This window comes from Agrilus planipennis, unplaced genomic scaffold (assembly GCF_000699045.2).
Source record: "Agrilus planipennis isolate EAB-ADULT unplaced genomic scaffold, Apla_2.0 scaffold20, whole genome shotgun sequence".
Lineage (NCBI taxonomy): Eukaryota > Metazoa > Arthropoda > Insecta > Coleoptera > Buprestidae > Agrilus > Agrilus planipennis.
In genome coordinates, this window is record NW_020439516.1 from 1,354,666 (window position 1) to 1,378,425 (window position 23,760).

At 33.0% G+C, this 23,760-nt stretch overlaps 4 protein-coding genes across 7 annotated transcripts; 3 read left to right on the plus strand and 1 right to left on the minus strand.

Annotated features, from left to right (window-relative positions):
• The first annotated feature begins 1,251 nt into the window (after positions 1 to 1,251).
• LOC108735033 (proline-rich extensin-like protein EPR1) lies at positions 1,252 to 3,069 on the plus strand. Its single transcript, XM_018466822.1, has 2 exons — positions 1,252 to 1,263; positions 1,321 to 3,069. Exons 1-2 carry the CDS (start codon positions 1,252 to 1,254, stop codon positions 3,067 to 3,069), a joined length of 1,761 nt encoding a protein of 586 aa, XP_018322324.1.
• An 11,383-nt stretch (positions 3,070 to 14,452) lies between these two features.
• Positions 14,453 to 22,048, minus strand: LOC108735076 (REST corepressor 1). 2 transcript variants are annotated; one of them, XM_018466880.1, is made up of 8 exons: positions 21,618 to 22,048; positions 21,304 to 21,447; positions 21,027 to 21,241; positions 20,765 to 20,944; positions 19,680 to 19,760; positions 17,878 to 17,975; positions 17,277 to 17,472; positions 14,453 to 16,534 (listed from the first exon to the last, which is right to left on the minus strand). In XM_018466880.1, the coding sequence occupies exons 1-8, from the start codon at positions 21,724 to 21,726 to the stop codon at positions 16,058 to 16,060; spliced, it is 1,500 nt and encodes a 499-aa protein (XP_018322382.1). In that variant the 5' UTR covers positions 21,727 to 22,048; the 3' UTR covers positions 14,453 to 16,057. The 2 variants fall into 2 exon arrangements, with proteins under 2 accessions (XP_018322382.1, XP_018322383.1); XM_018466881.1 differs by lacking the exon at positions 19,680 to 19,760 and having other exon boundaries at positions 21,618 to 22,047.
• Positions 22,049 to 22,157: 109 nt separating this feature from the next.
• Positions 22,158 to 22,939, plus strand: LOC108735079 (39S ribosomal protein L41, mitochondrial). The gene is made up of 3 exons (XM_018466885.1): positions 22,158 to 22,416; positions 22,481 to 22,581; positions 22,636 to 22,939. The coding sequence occupies exons 1-3, from the start codon at positions 22,257 to 22,259 to the stop codon at positions 22,852 to 22,854; spliced, it is 480 nt and encodes a 159-aa protein (XP_018322387.1). The 5' UTR covers positions 22,158 to 22,256; the 3' UTR covers positions 22,855 to 22,939.
• A 53-nt stretch (positions 22,940 to 22,992) lies between these two features.
• Positions 22,993 to 23,715, plus strand: LOC108735080 (autophagy protein 12-like). Of its 3 annotated transcripts, none has more exons than XM_025979245.1 (3): positions 22,993 to 23,181; positions 23,239 to 23,375; positions 23,450 to 23,715. In XM_025979245.1, the coding sequence occupies exons 1-3, from the start codon at positions 23,097 to 23,099 to the stop codon at positions 23,552 to 23,554; spliced, it is 327 nt and encodes a 108-aa protein (XP_025835030.1). In that variant the 5' UTR covers positions 22,993 to 23,096; the 3' UTR covers positions 23,555 to 23,715. The 3 variants fall into 3 exon arrangements, with proteins under 3 accessions (XP_025835030.1, XP_018322389.1, XP_018322388.1); XM_018466887.1 differs by having other exon boundaries at positions 23,422 to 23,514; XM_018466886.2 differs by having other exon boundaries at positions 22,995 to 23,181; positions 23,432 to 23,714.
• Positions 23,716 to 23,760: the final 45 nt, after the last annotated feature.

The window sequence follows — 23,760 nt, forward strand, 5'->3', positions numbered from 1 at the left end:
CGTGCTGTCAAACCTACACTAGCAAGGAGATCGGGCTGAAACTATAGCTACAAGCTATCCAAGGATGGTACTATAGAATGTCACCTCAAGGTAGGCCTAGTGGCGTCATCTCTTGGTTAGGCCGGAAACTTATCAATCCACCCTCGTACTTCAAATCTTTCTGCAAGAACACAAGTGCATACCTTGTAACAGCCTTTCCTCGATAAAATAGATCCCGAAGTGCGTACTGACCTACTACAGTTATCCAAAAGGATAAGAATTACATTATCAAAAACCTGCATTGTATTCCAAAGGCAAATCTAAATAATAATCCAAATTTTATAAAATTAACAAATGAACAACCAATATGTACTTTTTCCCGAGAGCTACATTAAAAGTTGCTACTTTTGGAAAATTACCCGAGATGTAAATAATTTTATCGCAAAAACTAATGGCTCGCGACATAAACTAAATATTTGGTGAAATTTTCATTGAAATAAAATGAAAATTTCATTCTTTGCTTCAGTTATTGTAGATTATAATTCAGTTCAATTCAATATTTTATCCGTACATTTTTGGAATTCAAGAATAAAAGAGTACTGAGAACGATTATAAAGGTAACTTTGTTCTGCATTTACCATAAACTCATTTTAATGTCCAAATTGATGAGTTGAGTGTTGGAATGCTACATTTAATTTTATCTCATAAATATACAAGTGAAAGTATTATAAACTGATTGTTTTGTTTGCAATACCCTACAGACTTTGTATAAATTTCGAATTGTGTAAAGAAACTGTATGGCAAAAAACCCCTGTCGTTATTTGCTGCACTCTCTATAAAACTACCTAAAACAAATCCAAAAACGAAACATTCCAAAAAACTGGGTCCATAAATCAATTAGAAAGGACACTTTCATTCCCAAACTGGACCAATTTGTGCTAAAGTGAAATAATTCAGTATATGATATTGATAATTTCACCTTCGGGTACGGTGCCCACCAAAAAAGTGCATGTAAAACGGACACGTTTGTTTTCAAATAGAATTGGAGAAACACATTTTCATACACACGTTGTGTATGACTTTCTTCCGAGCTTAGGCCGCCGCATACATATTAAACGTCCGATTAATTTGAATGCACTAAACGGCCTCAAGAAAGCGTTGTATAAAAGCAAAGAAAAAATAAATGGTGTGTTTCTTTCATCTTCGGCCACAGTAGTGGCGACCTCGACCTTTTGTGCAGTGGCGTCTTTTGTTTGCAAGTGAACATTGACAATGAAAATGCACGTGAGTGACAATTACGATAACGGACTGAACAGAAAGTTAAATCGGTTATGCTTTCAGGTGACTTTGCTATTTTTGTTCGTCTCAAGTGCGTTAAGTGTCGAATTTCAACAGCAAACTTTGGATCAGCAGACCAATGATCATTTGGATCCTTCGTTTGATTCGGAAACCGAACACATAGCGAAGGATCAAGACAAACGGACCATTTTCGGTCCCCAACCGCACATATACATTGGAAAACACGTCGGTGTTCATCCCGCAGGATTTAAGTATTTATTGGGATACGGACCATTGGACGTCAGGTACAAATCACCTATAAAGCACTATAAAGTATTCAAGCCCGTTCCTGTGAAAGTACACTATCACGCAAAACCAGTAGTTCATCTCAAACCCATTGTACCAGTTAGACAATATCTACCAGTTCATGTGCATTCTGGTTGGAAACCTGTAGTAAGGCCGCCTAAACCTGTACTACCAATTGTACCTGTACAGCCCCCATTTATTTCTTTGTTACCACCCAAACCAGAACCAGTGGTACCTCTACCTGCGCCAGCTGTACCTGTGGGTCCTGCACCTGTACCCATAGTTCCAATTCCTCCAGCACCTGCAGTTCCTGCTCCTGCTCTACCTGTACCGGCTCCTGTTGTTCCCATTCCAGCCCCAGAACCACCAAGCCATCATCATTTCGTTTTCCAAACACCCGTGTCAAGACCAGCGTTTGTTCCTCAATTTCACCATGTAGTAAAACCTAATTTGGGAGTTCTTCCTCTGGGTGCCACATTCCCAGCACCTGTATTACCTCCTCCAGCTCCTGTTGCACATCCTGTAGCATTTCCTGCACCTCATCCTGTTTTCCAAGAACCTGTTCCGGTACACCAACCTGTTCCGGTACACCAACCTGTTCTTCCAGCACCTGTACCAGTTCCTCAGCCCTTACCAATACATCATCCACCTGTTTTACCACCTTCTCCCCTTCATCATCATCATCATCATCACATAGCACCTGTAGGTCCTCATGTGACATTCCCAGCTCCTGCTCCGCCACCATTACCACATGGAGTCTTTCCACTACCGGGTGAAGCTCACATTCCTGCTCCGTTTCCTCAACCTGTTCCAAAGGTTCCCGATGTACCTCCACCTGCTCTAGTTCCAAACTTCGACCAGCGTCCATTGTTTGTTGAATTTCATGGTATTCCAAGTTTAAATCCTCTAAATAAGTCGAACTTTCCACCTGCTGGTCCTCCCGCCCCTGAACCTGCTGGACCATCAGTGTTTCCTCCATCGGGACAAGATCTCCCTACTCCGAGTTTAGGACCACCAAACGTGCAGCAGTACCAACAACAATTACAAGAGCATCAACAGTACCAACAACAATTACAAGAACAAAATTTCCACAGTCAAGGTTATCATTATCAAGGCAATCATGGATACAGTTATTCCCATGGTGATCCCAATCAAGAATTTGAACCGATTGGTCCTAATATACAACCTGGACAAACGGATCTCCAGCTTCCTTTGCATCTACCAGAACATCCGTTGTATAGACCTCAAGAACCTAGTAAATACCAGTTTGCTGAACAGCAGCGCCTAAGTCCTTATCACACAATAAGTTATCAAACTCACGGAAATTTAGATGCCTTTCAGTCGCCCGTAAACCATCACCAAAATCCGTTCCAAAGGAAAGGAGAAGAAGATGAAGAAGACAACAGTATGGAAGTTCGAAACAATCAACCACCTTTTAAACCTTCACAACGATTGCAAACGCCAATTGACAGAAGCGATGAAATATACGACGAGGAACAAAACTAATGTTTTATTATTTATTCAATATTATTTTCTAGTCGTTTCAATTTATGATTGATTGTTGATACTGAAAGGAATTTCTGGATATCTAAAGTGACTTCTTAAAACGAGAACAGAATCAAAATTCGATCTTAAACTTGTTTAAAAGATTTAATGTGTATATTCTTCTTCTTGTTATAATTGAAGTAATGTATGAATCTGCTACCTAGTTCAAAGTATGGATTTGCTACAACCAAAGAAGTACCTACATAAGCACTTGTTTTAAGTACATGTCGAACGTTTTTGTTATATATATATATATGTTGTTATTTTGTATTTATAATGCGCGAATAAAGTTGATATAACTGCTATTTTAGTTTGAAACTTACTTGTTCTTTGTTTAGTTGTTCTTCGCTTCTTAAGATCTGTTGTAAAAGAACAATACAGACTGTTAAGTTATAATCGGTCTCCTATAAAAACAAGAATAGTTATGATTGAGTAAGTAAATATATTAATAATCGTACTTTTAGTTTTTCCAAGAGCACAAGTAACTTGTCTTGGTTTCTGGACATTTTTGAACTAACTGGCGCCAGTGTCATCAACCTTTTATCGATTACCTGGTAAAATTCTTATTCATAACTCTTAATCACGCAATATTTTTAACGTGCACGCAATCGTTATTAGTAGAAATGTAAGAGATAATAATGAATAATCAGAAACCACCACTTGACATTAACTTTTAAAATTGTTACCAAAAATGAATCTTCTTTATTTTCCTTAAAATTTAAATGGTGCTTGAAGGTTCCCAAAAGCTTAAATTCATATTTCAAATTCAAAACATCATCATCATAAGATCGTCAGTCCTAAGACTGGTTGGACACGTACTGGTTGGACACGTACCTCCACTCTTTCCTATCCTGAGCTAAACTTCGCATTTCCCTAAAACTAGAACAGCCCACATCCTTAACTATTTGCGAACAGTAACTAATCTAGGTCTACCTCTACCCTTCCTAACTCCTGTTTCTGCCTCCAATATGTCTCCGAATATATATATATACCTGAAAAGGTGTCTCACCAACCTATCTCGCCTATTTATTATTGACTTCCATAGAGTCCTCTGTTCTCCTATTATTTCTAATACTTCTTCATTTCTAATCTTTCCTATTTACGTTATCGTCATCATCCGCCTATAACACCACATTTCGAAAGCTTCTAACCTTTTCTTTTCCGCCGCGCCCACTGTACATGTTTCGCACCCGTATAGCGTCGTGCTCCAAACATCCACCTTTAACAACCTTTTTCAAATTTCTAAATTAATTGTTCTCGAACATAGAAGTGACTTCTTTTTATTGAAGGCGACACGACCCTGCGCTATCCTCTGCTTTATATCCCTACTACTCCTTCCGTCCTGACTTATCTGACTTCCTAGTTATTTAAAATCAACCACTTCTTCTAATTTTTCATCTCCTATCTTTATATTCGCTCTTTCCCTACTTTTTCTTCCTTTGCATACCAGTATTTTCGTTTTACTTTTATTTATTTTCATACAGTACTGATCCGTCAGTACCGCTTCCATTTTATTTAAAGCTATCTCTAAGTTCTCCTTGCTAGATGCTAATTTAAAACACTTGAGATATATTCTTCATCTTCACATTTTAGATATTATAAATTGTTTAAGGAAGTTACTAAGATTGGAATAGAACAAAAAGTAAGAAGGTCGTCCTACAATGCAACCTTTAATGACTATTTTATATTCACAAATCGAATTGACATACTTTACGCCAGTTAGGCGCAGCGAAAGAAGTGTTTTAATACTCTTTTTTTAAACTTACTACTTAACTTAATTTGTATGTACTGAACGTTTCCGATCAGAAAGAAAGACTATTTTTACTTTACGAAATCTTATGTATGTGTGTACGTTGCACGCTCTCTATACGCTGTACTGGATTACCTATTTTCAAAATCCTAATAACAGAAATAAATTAGGTATAAAGTATGCAATATGACAAAATAAGTTTCGCTTTTGCTATTCAAAAATTTAAATTTCTTAATTCCGTTGTCGCGCATGAACGCAGTGGGTACAATACTTTTATTGTTATTTCTAACAACAGCCTAAGAATAATGACAACTATAGCAGAAAAATAAATGTAACAACTAAATTGACGAAACAACACTCATGGCACTGCAAGCCTGCAATATAGTCTGCTTTAATTTACAATTAGGAACTAATCAATATACTGGTCTATCTTGAATTTGACTGATTTTTCTATAGATCATTTCTCCTAAATAAAGTACCTTTTTGTGTTTAATTTTTACTTTCTTTTCGTTGCCAAAGTTAGCGTAGATACAAACAATCGATAACGTAGACGTACAAACTGGTTAATTCATTACGTTCTCTGTCCTATTTAGGGACGGATGAGAACCCTAAGCCTAAAAATTTTCCTCTAAGTTCATTGTTGGCTCGCGCTGGCAGGGCGCGTGGGCCACACGCCTGGCTCTTTACTTGGACTTTTAAATTAATATTAAAACCATTTCAAAGGCTAGTAATAAACATTAGAAAGAACTTTAAGCAGATATAATAATTTTATGCACTTTTTACAAGTAATTTCTTCATTTATTGTTTAACAAAAAGCCATTATATCTGAAATTATAGTTATCTTGGAAGAGAAATAAATCTCGATACTATCCAGAATATAGGTGAAGAGGCTGTTCACCTACTTCACCTGAATATCTGTCACTCCTTTTTGTTGTTTTCTTTTAACAAAAAGTATTTTCATAATATTCTATGAACATTGTAAGAAGTTATGAGGTATTCGTGTTTCTAATTAAATAATTTTTACATAAAATAATTTTACGTAAACAAATATTAAATACCAGTAGGTAAATTGCGTTTTCTATAAAAACAGGCGCTTATAAATAAATATTTGGTACGTTGCAATAGTATAACCGATTCGATCCGGTTCAACCGCAAAAACACAGTATCTACAGTATACAGTAACAACAAAAAATGAAACGAAAGATCTCAAACTGCAGCGGAGACTGGATAATCCCCAAAAAAAAAAGAACCATGGAAATGAGGACGCCTATTGTTGACAATATAATAAACACCTAACTGTGCTAGACACTAGAACGAATTTTTTATTTACTAAGACTTCAACAGTAGCACGATTTTGTCTTCGGGAATGCATAATGTCTATTCAGACGCCTGTCTGAGTGATATTGTTCGTAGACGAAATACTAAAAAACTGTTTTAAATTAAACTTTCACTGTTTTATTTCGTATTCATTAAACAGAGCAAATAAAATGTTAATAAAATCTCGTAGTAACTCCTAAAAAAGCTATTGTTTCTAAAAGCCTCAAGCTATGGCTTTCACGGTCGGAGTTGAGTGAAGAGGGTTCAATATTCGGACATAATGGCCGTCGTCCGCCATAACCGCAGATGAGAATGGCGTAAGACGCTAGTCTAAATTTGTTTCTTTTTTCGATTCCTGGTAGATTTAATTTCGAATAAAAAATAATTTACTTGTTTCAAAACCTCGGCATTTCAATTTTTGAAGGTATTGCGACAGTGTTATAGCGTCCAAAAAGTCAAGTGAATCGGATTATTAAATTTTCTAGTAAGGTATTAAGTAACAATCCGACTGTAAAATTAACCATAAACAATTTGGTTATACAGCTGTCGTGCGTACTAGATCTGTATGTTTAAAGTAACAGTATAATAACATTGTAAGGTCTTCTCTTTATGACGAATTCTATGTACCTATAAGTGGTATATGTCGAGGGCACAGAGTGCGTTTTTACAGTAAATTATTTATGTCGGTTAAAATACGTATTAGTTATGACGAATACAATCATTCCTGGCAATTATTTATTACGCAATAAATAATTAATTTATTATACCTAATAAACTGTATCATTGTGAATGAATAATCGCAAGTAATCAACGAGTACGTTTTTCTGCGAGAGCTCGTAGACTTGTTGACATGGTACAATAAAAAAACTTTACAATGTTTCAATCCCACCCAGCTAGGCGGTCTGTACCATCGACCTACATTGATGCGGTATAATGTGGTGAGTATAGGGTCCCTTCAGAAGATTAGGGAAGAAACACCACACCGACGAGATGAAGATTACATAGGTAATGGTGAAAGATTGCTATTTCCGATGTATTATTGTCTTTTATTAAATTCTAGAACAGTAGAGGTCTCTTGAGCGTGGCTCTGTCGCAAGTGACCACCTACAGGCGCTGATGTTGGTTAAAATCGCGTATAGAGTAAAAAATAACGCATGGTCTTCAATTAAAGATAGTTCAGAATGTCATGGACCTTAGCGTTAGTTTGTGCAATAACAAAACTCCATCCCTTCATTGATTTCTATTGATTTCTATTGATTCCTACATTTCTACTCCTTACGAACAATTTACATTTTACCTGGAACGCCATCCCTAGTTTTATAGTGAGGTAGAGGCACAGGGGAGGGGATTAAGCTGTCGAAGACGTAGTGTTATAGAAGGATGATGAAAATACCGTGTATGAAGGAGGTTGGAAATGGGGAGATATAGAAGTTAATAAGGAAAATCAGGACTAGTATATTAGGACACCTTTCGAGGCTTGGAGAAGACCTACATCAAATTGCTGTCCACAAGTAGTTAAAGATCTAGGATGCTTTAGTTTCCTGAGAAGATTAACTTAGGATAGAAAGGTGTGTGTCGATAACTAGTCTTGGGATTACTGATATAATATTCTGGTTTTCACGAATAATTGGAGCTCTTGGAATAAATTCTCAACATTGTTTTTACGGCAAATAAAATTGCATAAATTAGATAACAAGAGGTGGTCATGCGTTTATAGATTCCGCAGTTGCTTTGTTTTTGCCCATCGATCATTATCGACTTTCATTTCCGGTTGGTATCTAATTGGTCATCGAATAATTAGTGCAACAATGTTTTTACATTCAAGACAAGATTACTTCAAACAATTGGTTACAGACACAAGTAATAAATGAAATAAAACGTTAATGAGAGTGGAACGTCTTGTATTAGTTTATTTCTTAACAATCGAGAAAAGACAAGAATAACAACATTTCAATAACTTTATATATTGAACTTTAACCTTTAATCCATGGAAAATAAAAAAATGTTCTGTGATTCGTTAGGTTACCGTTTATGTCTGAGAAGATATTGTACGAACCTATCTTATCCTATTTAAGTTTATACAAATATGTGTTAATTGACTAATTACACAGGTCTGCGAAATTTTTTTTTTGAAAAGTTTGTTTCTTAAATTGTTAATATTTGTCGTAATTGTCTTAAAAAGTAAATTTTTGTGTCCCGACGATTTTTTATATGCTTAAAACTTATATAAATCATGACCTCGATATCTAAACATGAAATAACCACCGTTGGTCAAGTTGAAATGCCTTTACAAACTGTTTGATCAAACCAAGTTTAATGTAACGTGGTGGAAGCAATACTTTATTCTTTCAAACTCGTATTGATGACATTTTTCACTCCGACTTCCAATTGCATTCTAATTTGGACATAGAAATACCGAATAACAATGATTTTGATTTACCATAAGTCCACTGTCTTAACACTTCAACACATAACCGGCATATTTTATCGTAACCCAGTGTTTATCTTGGTGACACAACTTCATTCTGAAGTAAGCTTAATAAGCATTTTTTACAAAGTCTGTTATATTCAATCTTTGCTTAACTATTGTATATTGTCCGCAAATGTAAAAAAATACATTTGAATTGTTTTTACAACTCCGAGAAGCCATAGTTAAAGATAAATGAAACACAATCTTTTATTACACGTTAATATTATATCTCTCTCAATAATGGCGCGCTATAAACTATTTTTTTTTTAGGCGGTGTAAACGACTATAGTTACTTTCAGACTATCTAAAATAAAGTAAAAGACAATATAATGCTCAGTCAGAGAGTATTAAATAGAAATATAAACTATAAAATGAATTTTGTGAAAAAACAAATAAATTTGCCGATTCAAAGAGCTATATATATATACATATATTAATATACATACAAAAAAAATGTGACTTGATACGTTAAAACAAAGTTTATATTTGCAAAATATAGACCAACATTTGCATGCTTAAGATAAATTTATACAAAAAACTTTTTTATCGCAGACCTGTGTTATTATTAATCCCAAATGCTAATTTTGGAATAAAATAAAACCTTAATTTGTGTTAACGTTATTTAGCTACTGTTCTTGTTCAAAGCAAAGGGAGCTTTCTGCACTTGCTTTTTTTTAGAATGAAGGACTGTGGCAGGAAGTTGACATGGTTTTGTGTGGGTCATCTGGAGCAATGTCGTGCCATTTTCCACGCAATGCACCACTTAGCACAATACCGAAGTACATAAAGTGGCAACAACTTGCTCGTTCTTTTCTTTACGCAATTTCTGCAGAATTTATGTGGCGAATTTATATTTTAAAAAATCATAATTACTTCACGTTACAAACCAATAAATAGAGTGTCAATCGGCGTTGTTCGATCAACTTTACCAGATACGTAATGCAACAACAGATGTAAAAACTATGTATCCTGTATAATATGGGCAATGGGCACACCTGACCCCGTTTAGATGCAAATAAAAAACCCATAACCGTTGCATTTTACCGAAATATTGTAAAGCACAATAACATTTCGCGGACATTTCCGATTACGATCTGCAACCTCTGAACCCTTAACACCGACGTTGTTGTACAATAGACCTTCAAGCAGATTGAACAAAATTACCGTGGGCTGTTTCAAGATAATTCATTCTTGCCCACACATAACAACACACAACTTACACTCTTTCTATTATGTGAAATGTATTGACGCAACTTGTACTACTTACGTATGAAACTACGACTAACTAAGCACACACACAAAAATTAATTATTGATCAACAGTGGATAAAAACATCATCCACATAATTCTAAAATGTAGCAAATTTCATATGATCATTTACTAATAGGCATTAACAAGAAAATTGCATTTCTGACTGAGCACCACCAACTTTGTTTTTTAGAGTGCAATATCGAAATATTCTAAAAGTTAATAACCCCTTTGCTATCTTTGCTTAAAGATTTTGATCGTCTAGTTCTTGATTATCTGCTTCTAGAAGGATTTATCTCTTCTAGTTTTACTGGAAGATCTCTCACTATTACCACGAGACTTCTGTTTCAAAAGTTAGTAAATCTATTACCATCTTTGCTTAAAGATTTTGGTCGTTTATTTCTTGTACCTATGTTGCTCAAATATCTGCTCCTAGAAGGATTTATCTCTTATCGTTCTACTTGAAGATCTCTCACTTTTACCACGGGACCTCTGTTCCAAAAGTTATTGAACTGTTACCATCTTTGCTTAAAGATTTTGATCGTCTAGTTCTTCTTTTGTTGATGAATATCTGCTTCTAGAAGGATTTCCTTCTTCTGGTTCTACTTGAAGATCTCTTACTTTTACCACGAGACCTCTGTTCCAAAAGTTATTAAACTGTTACCATCTTTGCTTAAAGATTTTGATCGTCTAGTTCTTCTTCTGTTGATGAATATCTGCTTCTAGAAGGATTTCCTTCTTCTGGTTCTACTTGAAGATCTCTTACTTTTACCACGAGACCTCTGTTCCAAAAGTTATTAAACTGTTACCATATCATTGCTTAAAGATTTTGATCGTCTAGTTATTGTACATACTGTTGCTCGAATATCTGCTTCTAGAAGGATTTACCTCCTCTGGTTCTACTTGAAGATCTCTCATTTTTTACCTCTGGCTGGTTCGTGAGTGAGAGTTCTTTCTCTCTACAGCTTGCAAATCTAGTTGTACGTCTCCTAATTCGAACTTCTTCGTTCGTTACACATTTTTTGTCACAAATTAATGTAAGTATTTTATATTTTAGAAGCTTACTTATATGAGATTTTAAGATAAAATGTAATTACGTAAACATCCACCTAGATTAATTACATGCCCAATAATCATTATCATGGAGCATTATAGTTTAAAAGGCAGAATAATGAGAATGATTCCCGCTTATTTATTAATGGATATTTAATGCCTATCTCCTTAACTATCTATTCGTCTGTAGAAACCACAAAAGGAAGAAATAATGTCACCTGCTTGGACACACAGGTCTAAGTATCTGCAAATAATAAATCGTCCAATGAATATTTAACTCAATTTTCAATAAAAACCAGGATTGTTAATCTACGAGCATTACGCGATTTAAACGAAAATCACTTTCCCCACAAATTAATTTTATTTATTTAATTTTTATTGTAAATTATTGGAATCTAATTTATATCGAAGATAGTAACGACAGACGCCTTAGAAAAACTAATCCAATCGGACTATTCCGATAAATAACTATTTTTTTTTAAATATTCTGCGTTCAATGATTGATTGCGAAGTCAATCAAAAACGGCCATTAAAAATTATGTAATACTGTAGAATGAATCGACATTAAAAATGTATCAAGTATGTACAGTACCTACAATTAGTCTTAAACATCTAAAATTGTTCAGGATGTTTTCTATCATGATGAGTCAAAATTATTATACTTTACTAAATATAAAAATACAAAGACAAGATTAACGTTGAAAATTTGTATCTTTGACTGATGATGATGTTTCAGCGACTTTTTGACTCCCCCCTCCAACTTAATCCACGATTGCTTTATCATTATACCCCCCTAAAACAACATGGTCTTTTTAATATTTTTGCAATGAACCGGCCTATATATTCTAATTATGAACATTTCCACAATTTTATTAAATTATACATACATATGCCTACTGAAGCACTTCTAGAAAAAAAAAACTGATCGATTGTACCATAAGTCAAAATTAAGTCTCATGTTTTTTAGTCCAGTAGTTCCTTAAATGGGAACAAAGGAATATTGGTAATGTTCCTTACTTCAAAAAATCACAAAAAAGCCTATGTATTAGTTAGAATAAGCTCATAAGATATATCCTTGTTGGATAAGCCCAATACATAATGATGCATTATATTGTACAGGTCGGACGAAGGAAGCTGGCGAGCGGTCGCGCAGGTACTTGCATTTATGACCTATTTGGGTAAGTCACTTGGAACCGATACACAAATAAGCTTTCAGTAGGCGTAAATTATAGTATTATTACAGACAGGACAGTAGCGTACTAGAAAATAATGTAGAAACATAATTTACCAAAAAGAAAAAATAAACCTATTAGTTTTGTTTTATAGTTAGTTTTTACATTCACTGTCATCATGGGAATCTCTATAACTGTCACCAACATCAACAATTAGTTCTTCTGTTTGTCTGTCTATTACTTGATCACTTATCCCTATTTTTAAAGATTTAATCTACACCCCTGATAGGAATACTGAAGAAAGAGGGCTGCAATCGTTATTCGCCATTTCAAAATTTCCGCCAGCTTCCAGCGTTAGGCCTGTACGTTACTAGTTTTGTAACTAAAAATTATAATAAATCAACCCGTACCTGTTATAAAATACTTAAAATTTTGTTGAAAATGCGGATCATGTACGGTTTTTATAATCAAATAATTTTAACGTTGGCAATTTATTGATCGATTACAATTGGGATTAATTATTTCCTGACTTTTGTTACTACAGAAAAACTAACTACTGCTCTGTATGTACCTTACTATCTATTTTAATTGCTTCTTATTACAATTTATTTGTATTTGCAGTCAAGACTTCGTAATTTTAAAGATGAATAAAATACGTACTCTTACATAAATAAAGTGATAAGATAGTAAAAAAAATAGTAATTGTCCTTCAGTTGTCTTTATAATCAGTTGATACATTACCATTATTCATCTAATGTAAATGTGTGAATTGTATATATAAATTTACGTATCAACAAAATTTAACTTATGTTTATCTCTAGTACGTTTTTTCTTATCCTTAAATGTGATGCTCTCATGATAAAGTATTCTTGTAAAGTACTTTTGTATATCGAAAACTACATCTTATTGTTTCGTAATTACATTGAAACGTCAAATCGCGAAATAAAATCATTCACGGCTGTAGGTACTTGTGTTGTTTACTTACTAACATTGACTTTTAAAATGTTGCCCAATTGTGAATTTTAAAGATAAAAAAGACAGAATAAGTTCAATTTTTTTACCATAAGCACTCCTTCACAACAATCTTTGTTTAGTCATTTTAACTGTGATAAAAACAGAAGTATTTTTTAATCTACATTTTTAGACTAATAAATAAGAATGACTAAAAATAAAATACTAAGAATCTGTAAAATAAGTTGTTTCATTTGATATCTTATTCAAATAATAATAAGTCCGCTTTTGTTTGGCTGCCTTTCAAAAAAATACTATCTAATATATATAATAGGTACATTAAATTAACAAAAAACAATTCTTGTTATTTTTATTACCCACCCTTGTCCTATTCTGGGCACATAATATTTTTTTCTCTGCTTTAGTGAGATACATTTCATTCACCTTACTGAACATTTCATATTTTTACCCTTAATCAAAACTATAAATTACTTTTAATTATTTTTTTATTTATTTATTAAGATAAAATGGGAGAACACCTTCTGAGATATGAAGGGCTAGTTACAGATTATGAGATGCAGATACAGGAATAATGAGAAGTCGAGGAAGACCTAGATGTGATTACTTTTCACATATATGTAGTTAGAGGTGTGGACTGTTATAGTTTTTAGGAAATATGAAGATTGACTCAGGATACGAAAGAGAGAAAGTGTGTGTCCATCCAGTTTTTTGGACTAATAAATTTGTGACGATTGTTTAAGAAAATATATTATAATCCGATATATTCCCACCATACAACACAATACAATATTAAAAATTTTCGGGATTTGGGTACACTTCACCCTTTGTAGCCACAATTTATTTTTTTACAGTAGTGGGGAACGTGCGGCCTCTAGGACACATGTGACCTCTGTATGTTTATGCTACGGCTTTCACCAAAACTAAAACTTTTAATAATTAACGCTTAATGATAGAGATCATTACAATTTGAAAATTAATTGAATTAAGTAAATAAGGTGCTGCCATCAGTTGAGTATAACATGAATTACAATCGATACTGCACTGCTGTAGTTTAACTTTAGCTCTTTAAGTCACATTACAGGTATCTATATCGTCCGGACTCCTTTATTACTGCCTAATCTAATAGTAAAATGTAATGGTAAAAAGCTTCCTCACCTATAAACCATTAGTATATTTATATGGTATATTTTACTTTCAAGCCACACTTCAACTCTTTATTAATGATTGTATATTTTATTTTTAAGGCACTAATAATTATTTTTATCTATTTTTTCTATTTTGAGAAGTATTTTCTTTATTAAAATACGAAAAGAGTGATAAAATAACACATTTAATAAATAAGTAACTTTATTTTAGGAAAGAAAATTTATTATAATCCTTAATATTCACACCCTATAAGACAATGTCTACGATAGCTAAAATAAATACACTACAACGTTACACATTTATTTTCATCATCATTTATGCAAACTAAAAAAAAATCTAATTATAGAATACAAGGCGAATGAAAAATGAGTTACAATATCACTTAACTCATCACAAACTTAAATACTTATGAAGAAAACAGCAAAATTAGTCTACACTTACAACGTATGTATTAAAAATATTATTTACTCGTAACTATATCGTATGGAATTGTTATATTATTATTATTATTACTATAATTATTTATCATATCGTTATCATTAACTTTTTTATTGTAATAATAAATTATTATTATGCGAGTTTATGTTACATTTGTGTGCAAGAAATGCCTTTTTGCAATCGGACAAGTGATTAAAATTGTTTTTGTTTAGGTAATTTATTATTATTTATCTAATAATATAGTAGTGAGAATCGGTACATCCCCGATTGTCGCATTTTGCAGGAACGAGATAATAACTCTCTCTGCTATCAGTCACACACCAAAGTAACCCTTATTTACAGTATATTCGAATTTTGGTTCTCCCACTCTATAAGTAGAGTAAAATATAATTTTCTGAACTAATTTAAATGTTTAATCGAAAAGAAAGCATTTTCCTAGAAATTACATAAATTAAATACCAAAATCAGAAAATTACCATAATATGAACTGTTTAGAATAAGCACACTTCCAAGTTGACACAATAATATCTTTTACAAACTCTCCCCTGACGGTTACTTATGTACATTACAATAATGAATACAATGTTTACCATCTAAGATCTTCCTTGTTTAAAATATTTTTAGTGTCAAGATTTTTCAGACAGCGATCATCTAGAAGAACATGCTTCTAGATAATTTTGTTGTTTTTATGAACTATCGCCCACATAATTCCTAACTAAACTGATCAAAATTCAAAAATACCCTAAATAATGGTCACCTTAATCCAGACATACATACATTTCCAAGACACACATCTTCATCATATTAATTTGTCTTTATTTCCAACAAATGTGTATACGTGGCAACCAATATTGACGTGGTTCTTTTTATCGTACCTTTTCTACGTACAAACCAGAATCAGTAGATACGTGATATGGTCATAATGAAGAGGTTAAATGGCCCTTTAAAAGAATTAGTCCAAAATGAAACGAAAATTTGTTACTAATTAGAACTGCCGCCAAAACTTAAATTTTCTGTTTAGGGATGTCAAAGTATAAACCGATAATTTAATTACTTTATTGCACTTTTGAAAGCAAAGTTTCTATTGGACCATAAGACCAACCCCTAAGCCTGAAAAATAAGTTAGTGGAGTAAGCCTAGGACGGAAATAATTCGTTAAAGAGAAGGGTTTTAATTCAAATTTTATTTTCCAAACGAGCAAACGAATTACTTCCATCCAGTAGTACAAGTCTTGCATTTCTTCTTCTAAATTATGTACAAAGGGGTGAACAAAGTATGCATTAATTTAAATCAAATAATAAAATCTTGCATTCCGTTTGGACGTGACTATTTACACTAGAGTGCAGGTCGTGAACCAACCAATAAATTAACGTTTACGTTTGATCATTTGGCGTTTTGTACGAGCGCTGGGGGCGTCGTCTTGGCGCCTTTGGTTGTCTCTTTCTTCGGCGTCGGTGACACACAGATAACATCACCATTTTCATTTGCGTCGTCAATCACTTCGATGATTTTGTCGTCGTTGGTAGCCATCGCGGCTGTCGTACCTGTGTTTCCGTCTTCGTTCAACGTCGGCCCGTTATCTCGTTCGTAGTCCTTAAGGACGTTGTCGAGATTGTAACGTTTGCGATAGTTGACGAAAAAAGTGCGTACGTGATGCTCCGTCTTGTTTCCAAGCACTTCGGCGATGCTTTTGAAGTCCTTACCGTATTTGCGTACTCCTTGGACAGCGAGCAGTAGTTCTTCGTTCGTCCAACGAGAATTTATGCGGGAGGAGGCATTATCGTTGTTGGGACGTAGATCCTCAATCGAATCAGAGTGTTTACGCTTCAAAGAACTCACCACTTGCTTGTTCTGTTGGATCTGTAACAATGGAGAAGTGCCTCAGTTCTTTTCATACGATACAAAACAGAAATATGCTACTAACTCTAAAAAATAATCCAATCACAATTAAATATTAATCATATAATTTAAATTTGTTAAAGAAACAACATGATATATATATATATGTTTTTAATGTTATAAATCACATCAACCAATAGAAATAAAGATATTTCTTTCATTTCATTCGAGGGAACTGAATCAATCTATCTACCAATAGATTCCTGTAAGCGACACTTATGTAAATCTAGAAGAAAAATGGTACATATAATCAATTCGTTCTCCTAAAAGTAGCACCTGCAACTGAAAATATACAAGATGAATGACGAACCTTCTATAACAAAATCTAAAAAGAGAAAAGAAAATACGACACCACACATTTTGTAACATGGAACACTAAATATCTTTATTATATGGCTTTTTTAGCTAAAGATATGTTTAAAAAAAATAACGTAAAACTAACCAAGGCAATACAAAAAAAAAAAACAACTGGAATACGCGCAAACATACTAACATACACACGCAAAACACACAACGATCATTATTCTGTTATTAATGAAGAAAATAAAAAGAAAGCAAAAACGTTTAAGACACTGAAAAGAAAGGAAAAAAGGAAAAACTATTAACTGCTCGGTGGTAGTTGTCGAAAAGCTGCGTACAAAAAAGACAGTGAGAAGAAAGGGAAGGGGCAATAAAGTGTTAAATTGCGGCGATATGTACTCACTTGTCGCTGCAGTGACTCCACTTCTCGGTCCATGGCCTTTAACATTATTGCGCCTGCGTTTCCCGTTGCGAATGCTGCCAGATCATCGTGGTTGATGTACATGCCACGAGGGGGCTTGCGCTTGTGCCGCACCCCCAAGGGGGTGCCGCGCTTGCCTCCTGTTGGCCCTGATGTGGGCCTTAACGTTCCTGTACGTCTGTATCCAACAACACATTCTAATTTTTTCACCATTCGTTCTGATTCGGATAATGACGAACGCAATTTTGTAAACAGCATTAAAAAACTAACCATGAAAAAAATCATTTAACCAGCAATATAATAAGAATAGACTGTCTAACTAGAAGTCACAAAAATAGTATTGAATTGAATAAATAAAAGCAAAAAAATTGATTTGAAAATAATAACATGAGCGTCGCCATTATCATTATCATCACTGCATATTAAAACAAATTCTGTAAACCTATTCCAACTTACTTTTGAATTTACACCGTATCTGTATGTGTTATAGTCAGTATTGTAATCAAGAGGAAATATAATTTATGGTTACGGTACAGAACTTGTTCCAATATACGCACTTGCTATTACCTAAATTGCAACATACCTCCAATGTTGGAAACATGACGTACACATAATGCCCTTTGGGGTAGTGTGAGTGACTGTGCAGTTGACTCCGCAGTTAGAACACGCACCACCTTCACCCTGCACACACATACGTTCATACAGTCATGCCATCCATGCACGAAGAAATAAATGATAAAGGCTGATCAGAATCAGATCAAAATTTTTAATATATTTTAATCTACAGTGAACTCTACATCTTTAGTTCATTTGATAAAAGTTTATTAAAGTATCTTAAGAAGAAATGCATCCGTTACTGTAGAATATTAGGATAAAAGTTTAATTTCCTTGGCCCCATTTAATTAATTTAATTAAAAAAAAGATATTTAGTTCACTCGTACAGTCCAAAATAAAATGGTACATATCCCTAATTGTATAATTATTCAAAACCGTAAGAAATATTAAAACCAATATGCCTTCATCTATTGTACAGTGAAATGTACATAGTGTTTAATTTTTATTTGTGAGATGATCGATTTGACTCAACCATTTGATTTTGAACAGAAACATTGAAAGATGTGCCCTGCTTATCATAACAAAGATGTAAAAATAATTATATTTAAACAGGAGAGAGCTACTAGCTGAAATAGAACTGAAAAAGAACATTGTAGATATAACACCACATAAGGAATGTAAAGTGTTGTGCACTGTTTTTTTTTTATAAGTAAAGAACCCAAATAATGACAAAATGCCTATTTCCACGTTAACAAGGGCAGAAATGTTAAAGAAAAAAATAATGAAGGAATCAAGCAACAGAATAAGCATAAAATGAACTATCACTTTTCAAGAAATAAAATGAAATAAAAAATAATTACAAGGCACACCTTGGTATTTGTATTGAAATGTATAGATATACTAACGATAGAAGTTTGGTGTCTACTAAAAACAGAAATTGATTAAACTAGAAGCGTGGAGTGAAGTAGAAGAAGGCATGATCGAAACAGATTTCTTCAATAATTCGAATCCATTTTTTTAAATCATATTTCGAAAGAAATACGTAAGTATCTTTAAAGAAGTTAAAGTAAAATAATATACAGAAGTTTGGAATAGAACGCCAATAAAAAAAATGTAAGATGGTCCCTTTATTAAAGGCAATAATTACTAGACTGAAAAGAAGATTTTTAAACATGTCCACAAGCCAATCATTTAATATATACTTTAGTATACACATAGAAGCAGCTTATACCTTATGGCTGATTGTAATTATTGATATAATTATGATGAATAAAACACCACTTAAACTTCCTCATACTTTTATTCTCTTGACGACCGTTTCGCTACTTTATAATTCTTCAGAAGTTCAGAGGTTTAGTGTTTTATTTAAACGGTAAAGTAAACTTCCATCAAGTACAAGTAGAATCAATCAATATAAGATATATGTATAAATAAAACACCATAATGCAAAACTCCACACAAAACTTTTAGAAGTCTTATATGAGTTTCGATGCCCAGTTTTGAGTGAAATTTTTTGTTATAGTGTTTTATTAATTTTGGTTCTATAAAAGTTCATTTGATTTTTCTTGTATAGTTATGACAAAATAAACATGAATAGGCCTAATATCATTGATAAAATCTACAAAAACCCAAGTAAGTATTATTTCTTACTTTGGATAATGTTGTGTTCAGATATATAATTACCTAATTTCAGGGATATAAAGTTGTTAAAGTAGTTTAAGTAACTTGTTTCGATCATGCTTCATTCAATATTATGAGAATATTTGCACATTGTATTATACGTTATGTACAGGGTGTATTCTATTTTTGTTTTATTTTAATTTGCGATACCTGTTTCCCATTTTCGTCGCTAGATTTGGTACGCGGTGGGGAACCGCTTGAGCGGCGTATACCGCGATGAACATTCCACTTCTGCAATACATACAATCACGTTCTTACACCACGACATCATAACAACACGTACATAATATTTATTTATTCATGTATGTGATAAAATTTATTTGGCGCCATACTAGTTACTCGTCTACTATAATCTTAAAAAAGTACCAAATATTTAATTACAATAAGCCCCCTTTTAGGCTAATAAGATACCTGAAGTCAAACTACACACATCTACTGATGAAAATCATGATCAAAATCACGATTAACATTACAAGCCAACAGTAGCACCATCATGATTAAAAATTATATCCCATTGTAGTAGAAATCAAATTCATTTACCAAAACTTTTAAGGACCAAGGGTAGTAGAGGTATGAAAGTGTCACACTGTAACAGTGAGTTTAATCTTAATTTTATTTTTTTTACCAAGGCAATTACTTTCAGGATATCAGTAAAAAAAATATAAAAGAAATAGATTGTTTGGTGACACACAAATGAAACATTTTTAGAATAATAATATAAAACTGAAAACTCTTTTGAATGTTTCACAGTTTCAATGGTGGCTAGTTCTTTCTCAAAAGAACTAACCACTTAAAGTATATGTAGACTTCCTCTCATTCTAACTACGAAACATTTAGTTTTATTTTTTCCATTATTAGTAAAAAAACTTATCAAATTAATTATTAAATTTCATAGACTTGTATCTCAATCATTGATAACATGAACTCTAAATAGGTTTAAAAATATACCCTTATGAAGAACTCAAATGAACATTTTGGAGACATAAATAAAACAAGAAAAAATTACTTAAACCAAATGAGTAAAACATTCACAAAGAAAACTGCCAACGAGTGTGGATGTAATGTATGAAAAATCCATGCAAAATACCTATTACCAATCACTTAAAACAGCAACAACAATGATGATAAATAAAAAATTCAATTACAAGAAACAACAGAAGACAGATAAATAAAACAATCCTGTGACAGAGACACCCAAAACATAAAACATGGTAGTAATATCTAATGTAACTCACCTTTTCTTCATGATCAGATTCTTCATTGGAGCCACCTTCTGAGCCAGCCTCAGAAGGGGCACCATCTTCCCTCGGAGTGGACAGTTTTCGAGCCTGTTTGTCCATCAGACTGGTTCTTGATCTTGTTTTTTTCCAACTATAATAATATTTTACCAAACTGGCAATACTTTTATCTGGTAACTAAAACCAAAATAACTTCAATGAAGACAATAAATTCAAATGATTAAAATAAGCAAACAGGGCAATTTCTTATTATATTTACCATTTGCCTAATTCGATGAAAACTTTTCCCATGAAATTGAAATGCCTGTTCAAAGAGTACCTTGTCTTCAACAGACCACTCATCTGGAAATGGGGTAAAATTGGCCAAATCTAACACTGCTCTTTCAAGATCATGCTTATGCCAAAATAGCATCCCCAAAGCTTGTTCTCCATTGTATCCATACTTTTCTTTGGCTAATGTGATGTAGTCCTCCACTGTAATTGTGGCTATTAAAACATTTCTGAACACCTTCTATCACATAAAAGGCAGAACTTACACTTTGAATCAGGAATATCTGTTGTTGGAGACCAAACCAGGAGTGCCCTATCAGCTACCAATTCCGGTTTCCTGAGAGGCTCTGGAATTATTTCTGGGCATACAGCTTGATAATCTCTTCCAACGCGTATTTTATCGACTGGCACTGAAAATAGACTTAACGTAAACTAACCCCACTTAATAAATACCTCAGAAGAAAGGTATGCCCTTTTATTTTCTAGTACAAACTTTAAAAAATTATAGTATCCAATTACTAAATTTGGAGCATCAAATACTAATGCAGAAAAAATCTTTAAAAAGGTGTTATACAATTACCAGTATTTTCATCGTCGCTTGAGTCAGCTTGTGCATGCCCATTAGGACTGGGCCCCCGACTTCGCCGACCGTTGCGTGTATCCTCTCCAGTTTTTGCGGATAATACCATTCTAACGAATGTTTTTATAAAATCACTGTTCACCCACAACACTTATATTTTAGAAAATATCGTTCTAAAGTTTGGATGGTTAATTCAAATCTTTTTGAAACAAGCTACCGTACACAATACTCATTTTGAGCATCAAAGCACCGTCGTTAATAAATTTGCTTTCGAGGAATTCCAATTGGAGCGCTACTGTCAATCTACCGTAGTTTCTTTTACCGAAGTTATCAATCTATGATTTCAAATTTGCTTCATCAGCATACTATCAATCAATAGGTATCAATCGTATCAATGATGAATTTTAATCAAAACTGAATAATTAATACACAAATTAAACCATTTGAATTTCAGACTTGATTCCCTAGCTTACTTCATTGCATTTTGCAACCACAATTGCAGATTTTCATATGCTAGATGCATCATAGCCACATCCATTATCATAACATCATTATAACCATAACCTCAAATTTTACTGTTAACCTCAGTTTTTAACCAAAGAACAAAACAATTCAAAAAGAAATAAAAACTTTATTGTAATGTCTTTTATTAAAATAACTATTACTAGGGGTTTATCAACAACTGCAGTAAGGGAAGGAAAAAGGAATTTCAGGAAATTTCCAATTTACAATAAAAGGGGTTCTAGGATATTTAAAGAGCAGCAGAGGACAAACCCAGATCCTGAGGTTCCTGTAGATAGTAAGCCAATATTTAGTGCTATGCATATGTACAGCTAATATTTAATTATTTGTCATATTTTTAGAACGCGGTGTTCGAGATACTGGATATAAATTAAATGGCAAATTTATAAAAGTACCAGAAATGATTCCTGAATTGATTGTACCTGATCTGACTGATTTTAAAGTAATTTTAAATATTATATTGTAAAATCGTTTACTGATAACATCTATTTTTTAGTTGAAGCCCTATGTTTCATACAGAGCTCCAGATATAATACAGTCAGAATTCACTGCAGAAGATTTATTTAATGTAGTATATGCTAAAAAAATTATTGGAGATTTTAAAGGAGGAAAATTAAATGAGGATGGGACTCCTAAAGAACCATCACCAGAGGAAAAGTTAACATCAGAGGAAGCAACTTTGAAAGCTCGTCAAACAGGCTCTGATATATTTTAGAAAAATGTGTGTATTGTATTATGTTGATATTTAATGTATAATTTTTGATTTAAAGTTTAAATAATACAGATAAATTTTATTAGTTTCTTGGTTTTTGTATGAATATACAGTATGTCTCAACATTTTCCTCTGCCTTTGCTTTTTAAGTGGGACAGCATGTACATACTCATTGCATGTTGATAATCAATAGCAACAAAAATTACAGAACAAATGCTAGATGGTAATTAAATTAAAATTTAAAAATGAGTGAAGGAACTGCAAGTGATTCAGTTAGTGATGCAAATTCAGAAACGCAAAGCCTATCAAAAAATGACTCAAAACAAAAAGGTAAGGTAAGGTTATGTTGTAAATTTTTGAAAATTGAAGTTTGCAAAACTATTTTAGTTGATATTCTACTGAAACCGACTGGAAATGCACCAATTATGAAAAAGAAAAAGTGGACGGTTGATGCTGATAAACAACTAGGATGGATTATTGAATTTGTAAAGAAGTATTTGAAGTTAGACTCTGAGGAACAATTGGTGTGGTTTTTATCAGAAATAAGTTAAATTGAATATAAAAAAGTAGTATGTTTTAGTTTCTCTACATAAATCAGACGTTTGCTCCTTCTCCAGATCAAACAGTACGAAATTTGTATGACTGCTATAGTACAGAAGGAAAATTAGTTTTACATTATTGTAAGACTCAAGCATGGGGATAACTTGTTGTTGTAATAATTTTAATAGGATATAATACTTTTTTAACTATCTAAATATAAAAGTAATGTTTAAAGTAAACTGTTTTTGTGATAAATTTGTAAAATTTTAAAAGGATAATTAAGTAGCATTTAAATGTTTATTTTAAATTATTGATTTAAATGATATTATGTTCAATGACAAAATAAAAACTTATTAGTTCTTATCTTAT

Coding starts and splice junctions, on each gene's coding strand:
- LOC108735079 (XM_018466885.1), top strand. CDS start 22,257: ATGTCTTTTATTAAAATAACTATTACTAGGGGTTTATCAACAACTGCA. Junction 22,417..22,480: donor TCCTGAGGTTCCTGTAGATA/GTAAGCCAATAT, acceptor TCATATTTTTAG/AACGCGGTGTTCGAGATACT. Junction 22,582..22,635: donor CTGATCTGACTGATTTTAAA/GTAATTTTAAAT, acceptor TCTATTTTTTAG/TTGAAGCCCTATGTTTCATA.
- LOC108735080 (XM_018466886.2), top strand. CDS start 23,097: ATGAGTGAAGGAACTGCAAGTGATTCAGTTAGTGATGCAAATTCAGAA. Junction 23,182..23,238: donor AAATGACTCAAAACAAAAAG/GTAAGGTAAGGT, acceptor AAACTATTTTAG/TTGATATTCTACTGAAACCG. Junction 23,376..23,431: donor TAGACTCTGAGGAACAATTG/GTGTGGTTTTTA, acceptor AGTATGTTTTAG/TTTCTCTACATAAATCAGAC.
- LOC108735076 (XM_018466880.1), bottom strand. CDS start 21,726: ATGGTATTATCCGCAAAAACTGGAGAGGATACACGCAACGGTCGGCGA. Junction 19,761..20,764: donor AATCTGATCATGAAGAAAAG/GTGAGTTACATT, acceptor TATGTATTGCAG/AAGTGGAATGTTCATCGCGG. Junction 17,976..19,679: donor GCGACGAAAATGGGAAACAG/GTATCGCAAATT, acceptor ATGTGTGTGCAG/GGTGAAGGTGGTGCGTGTTC.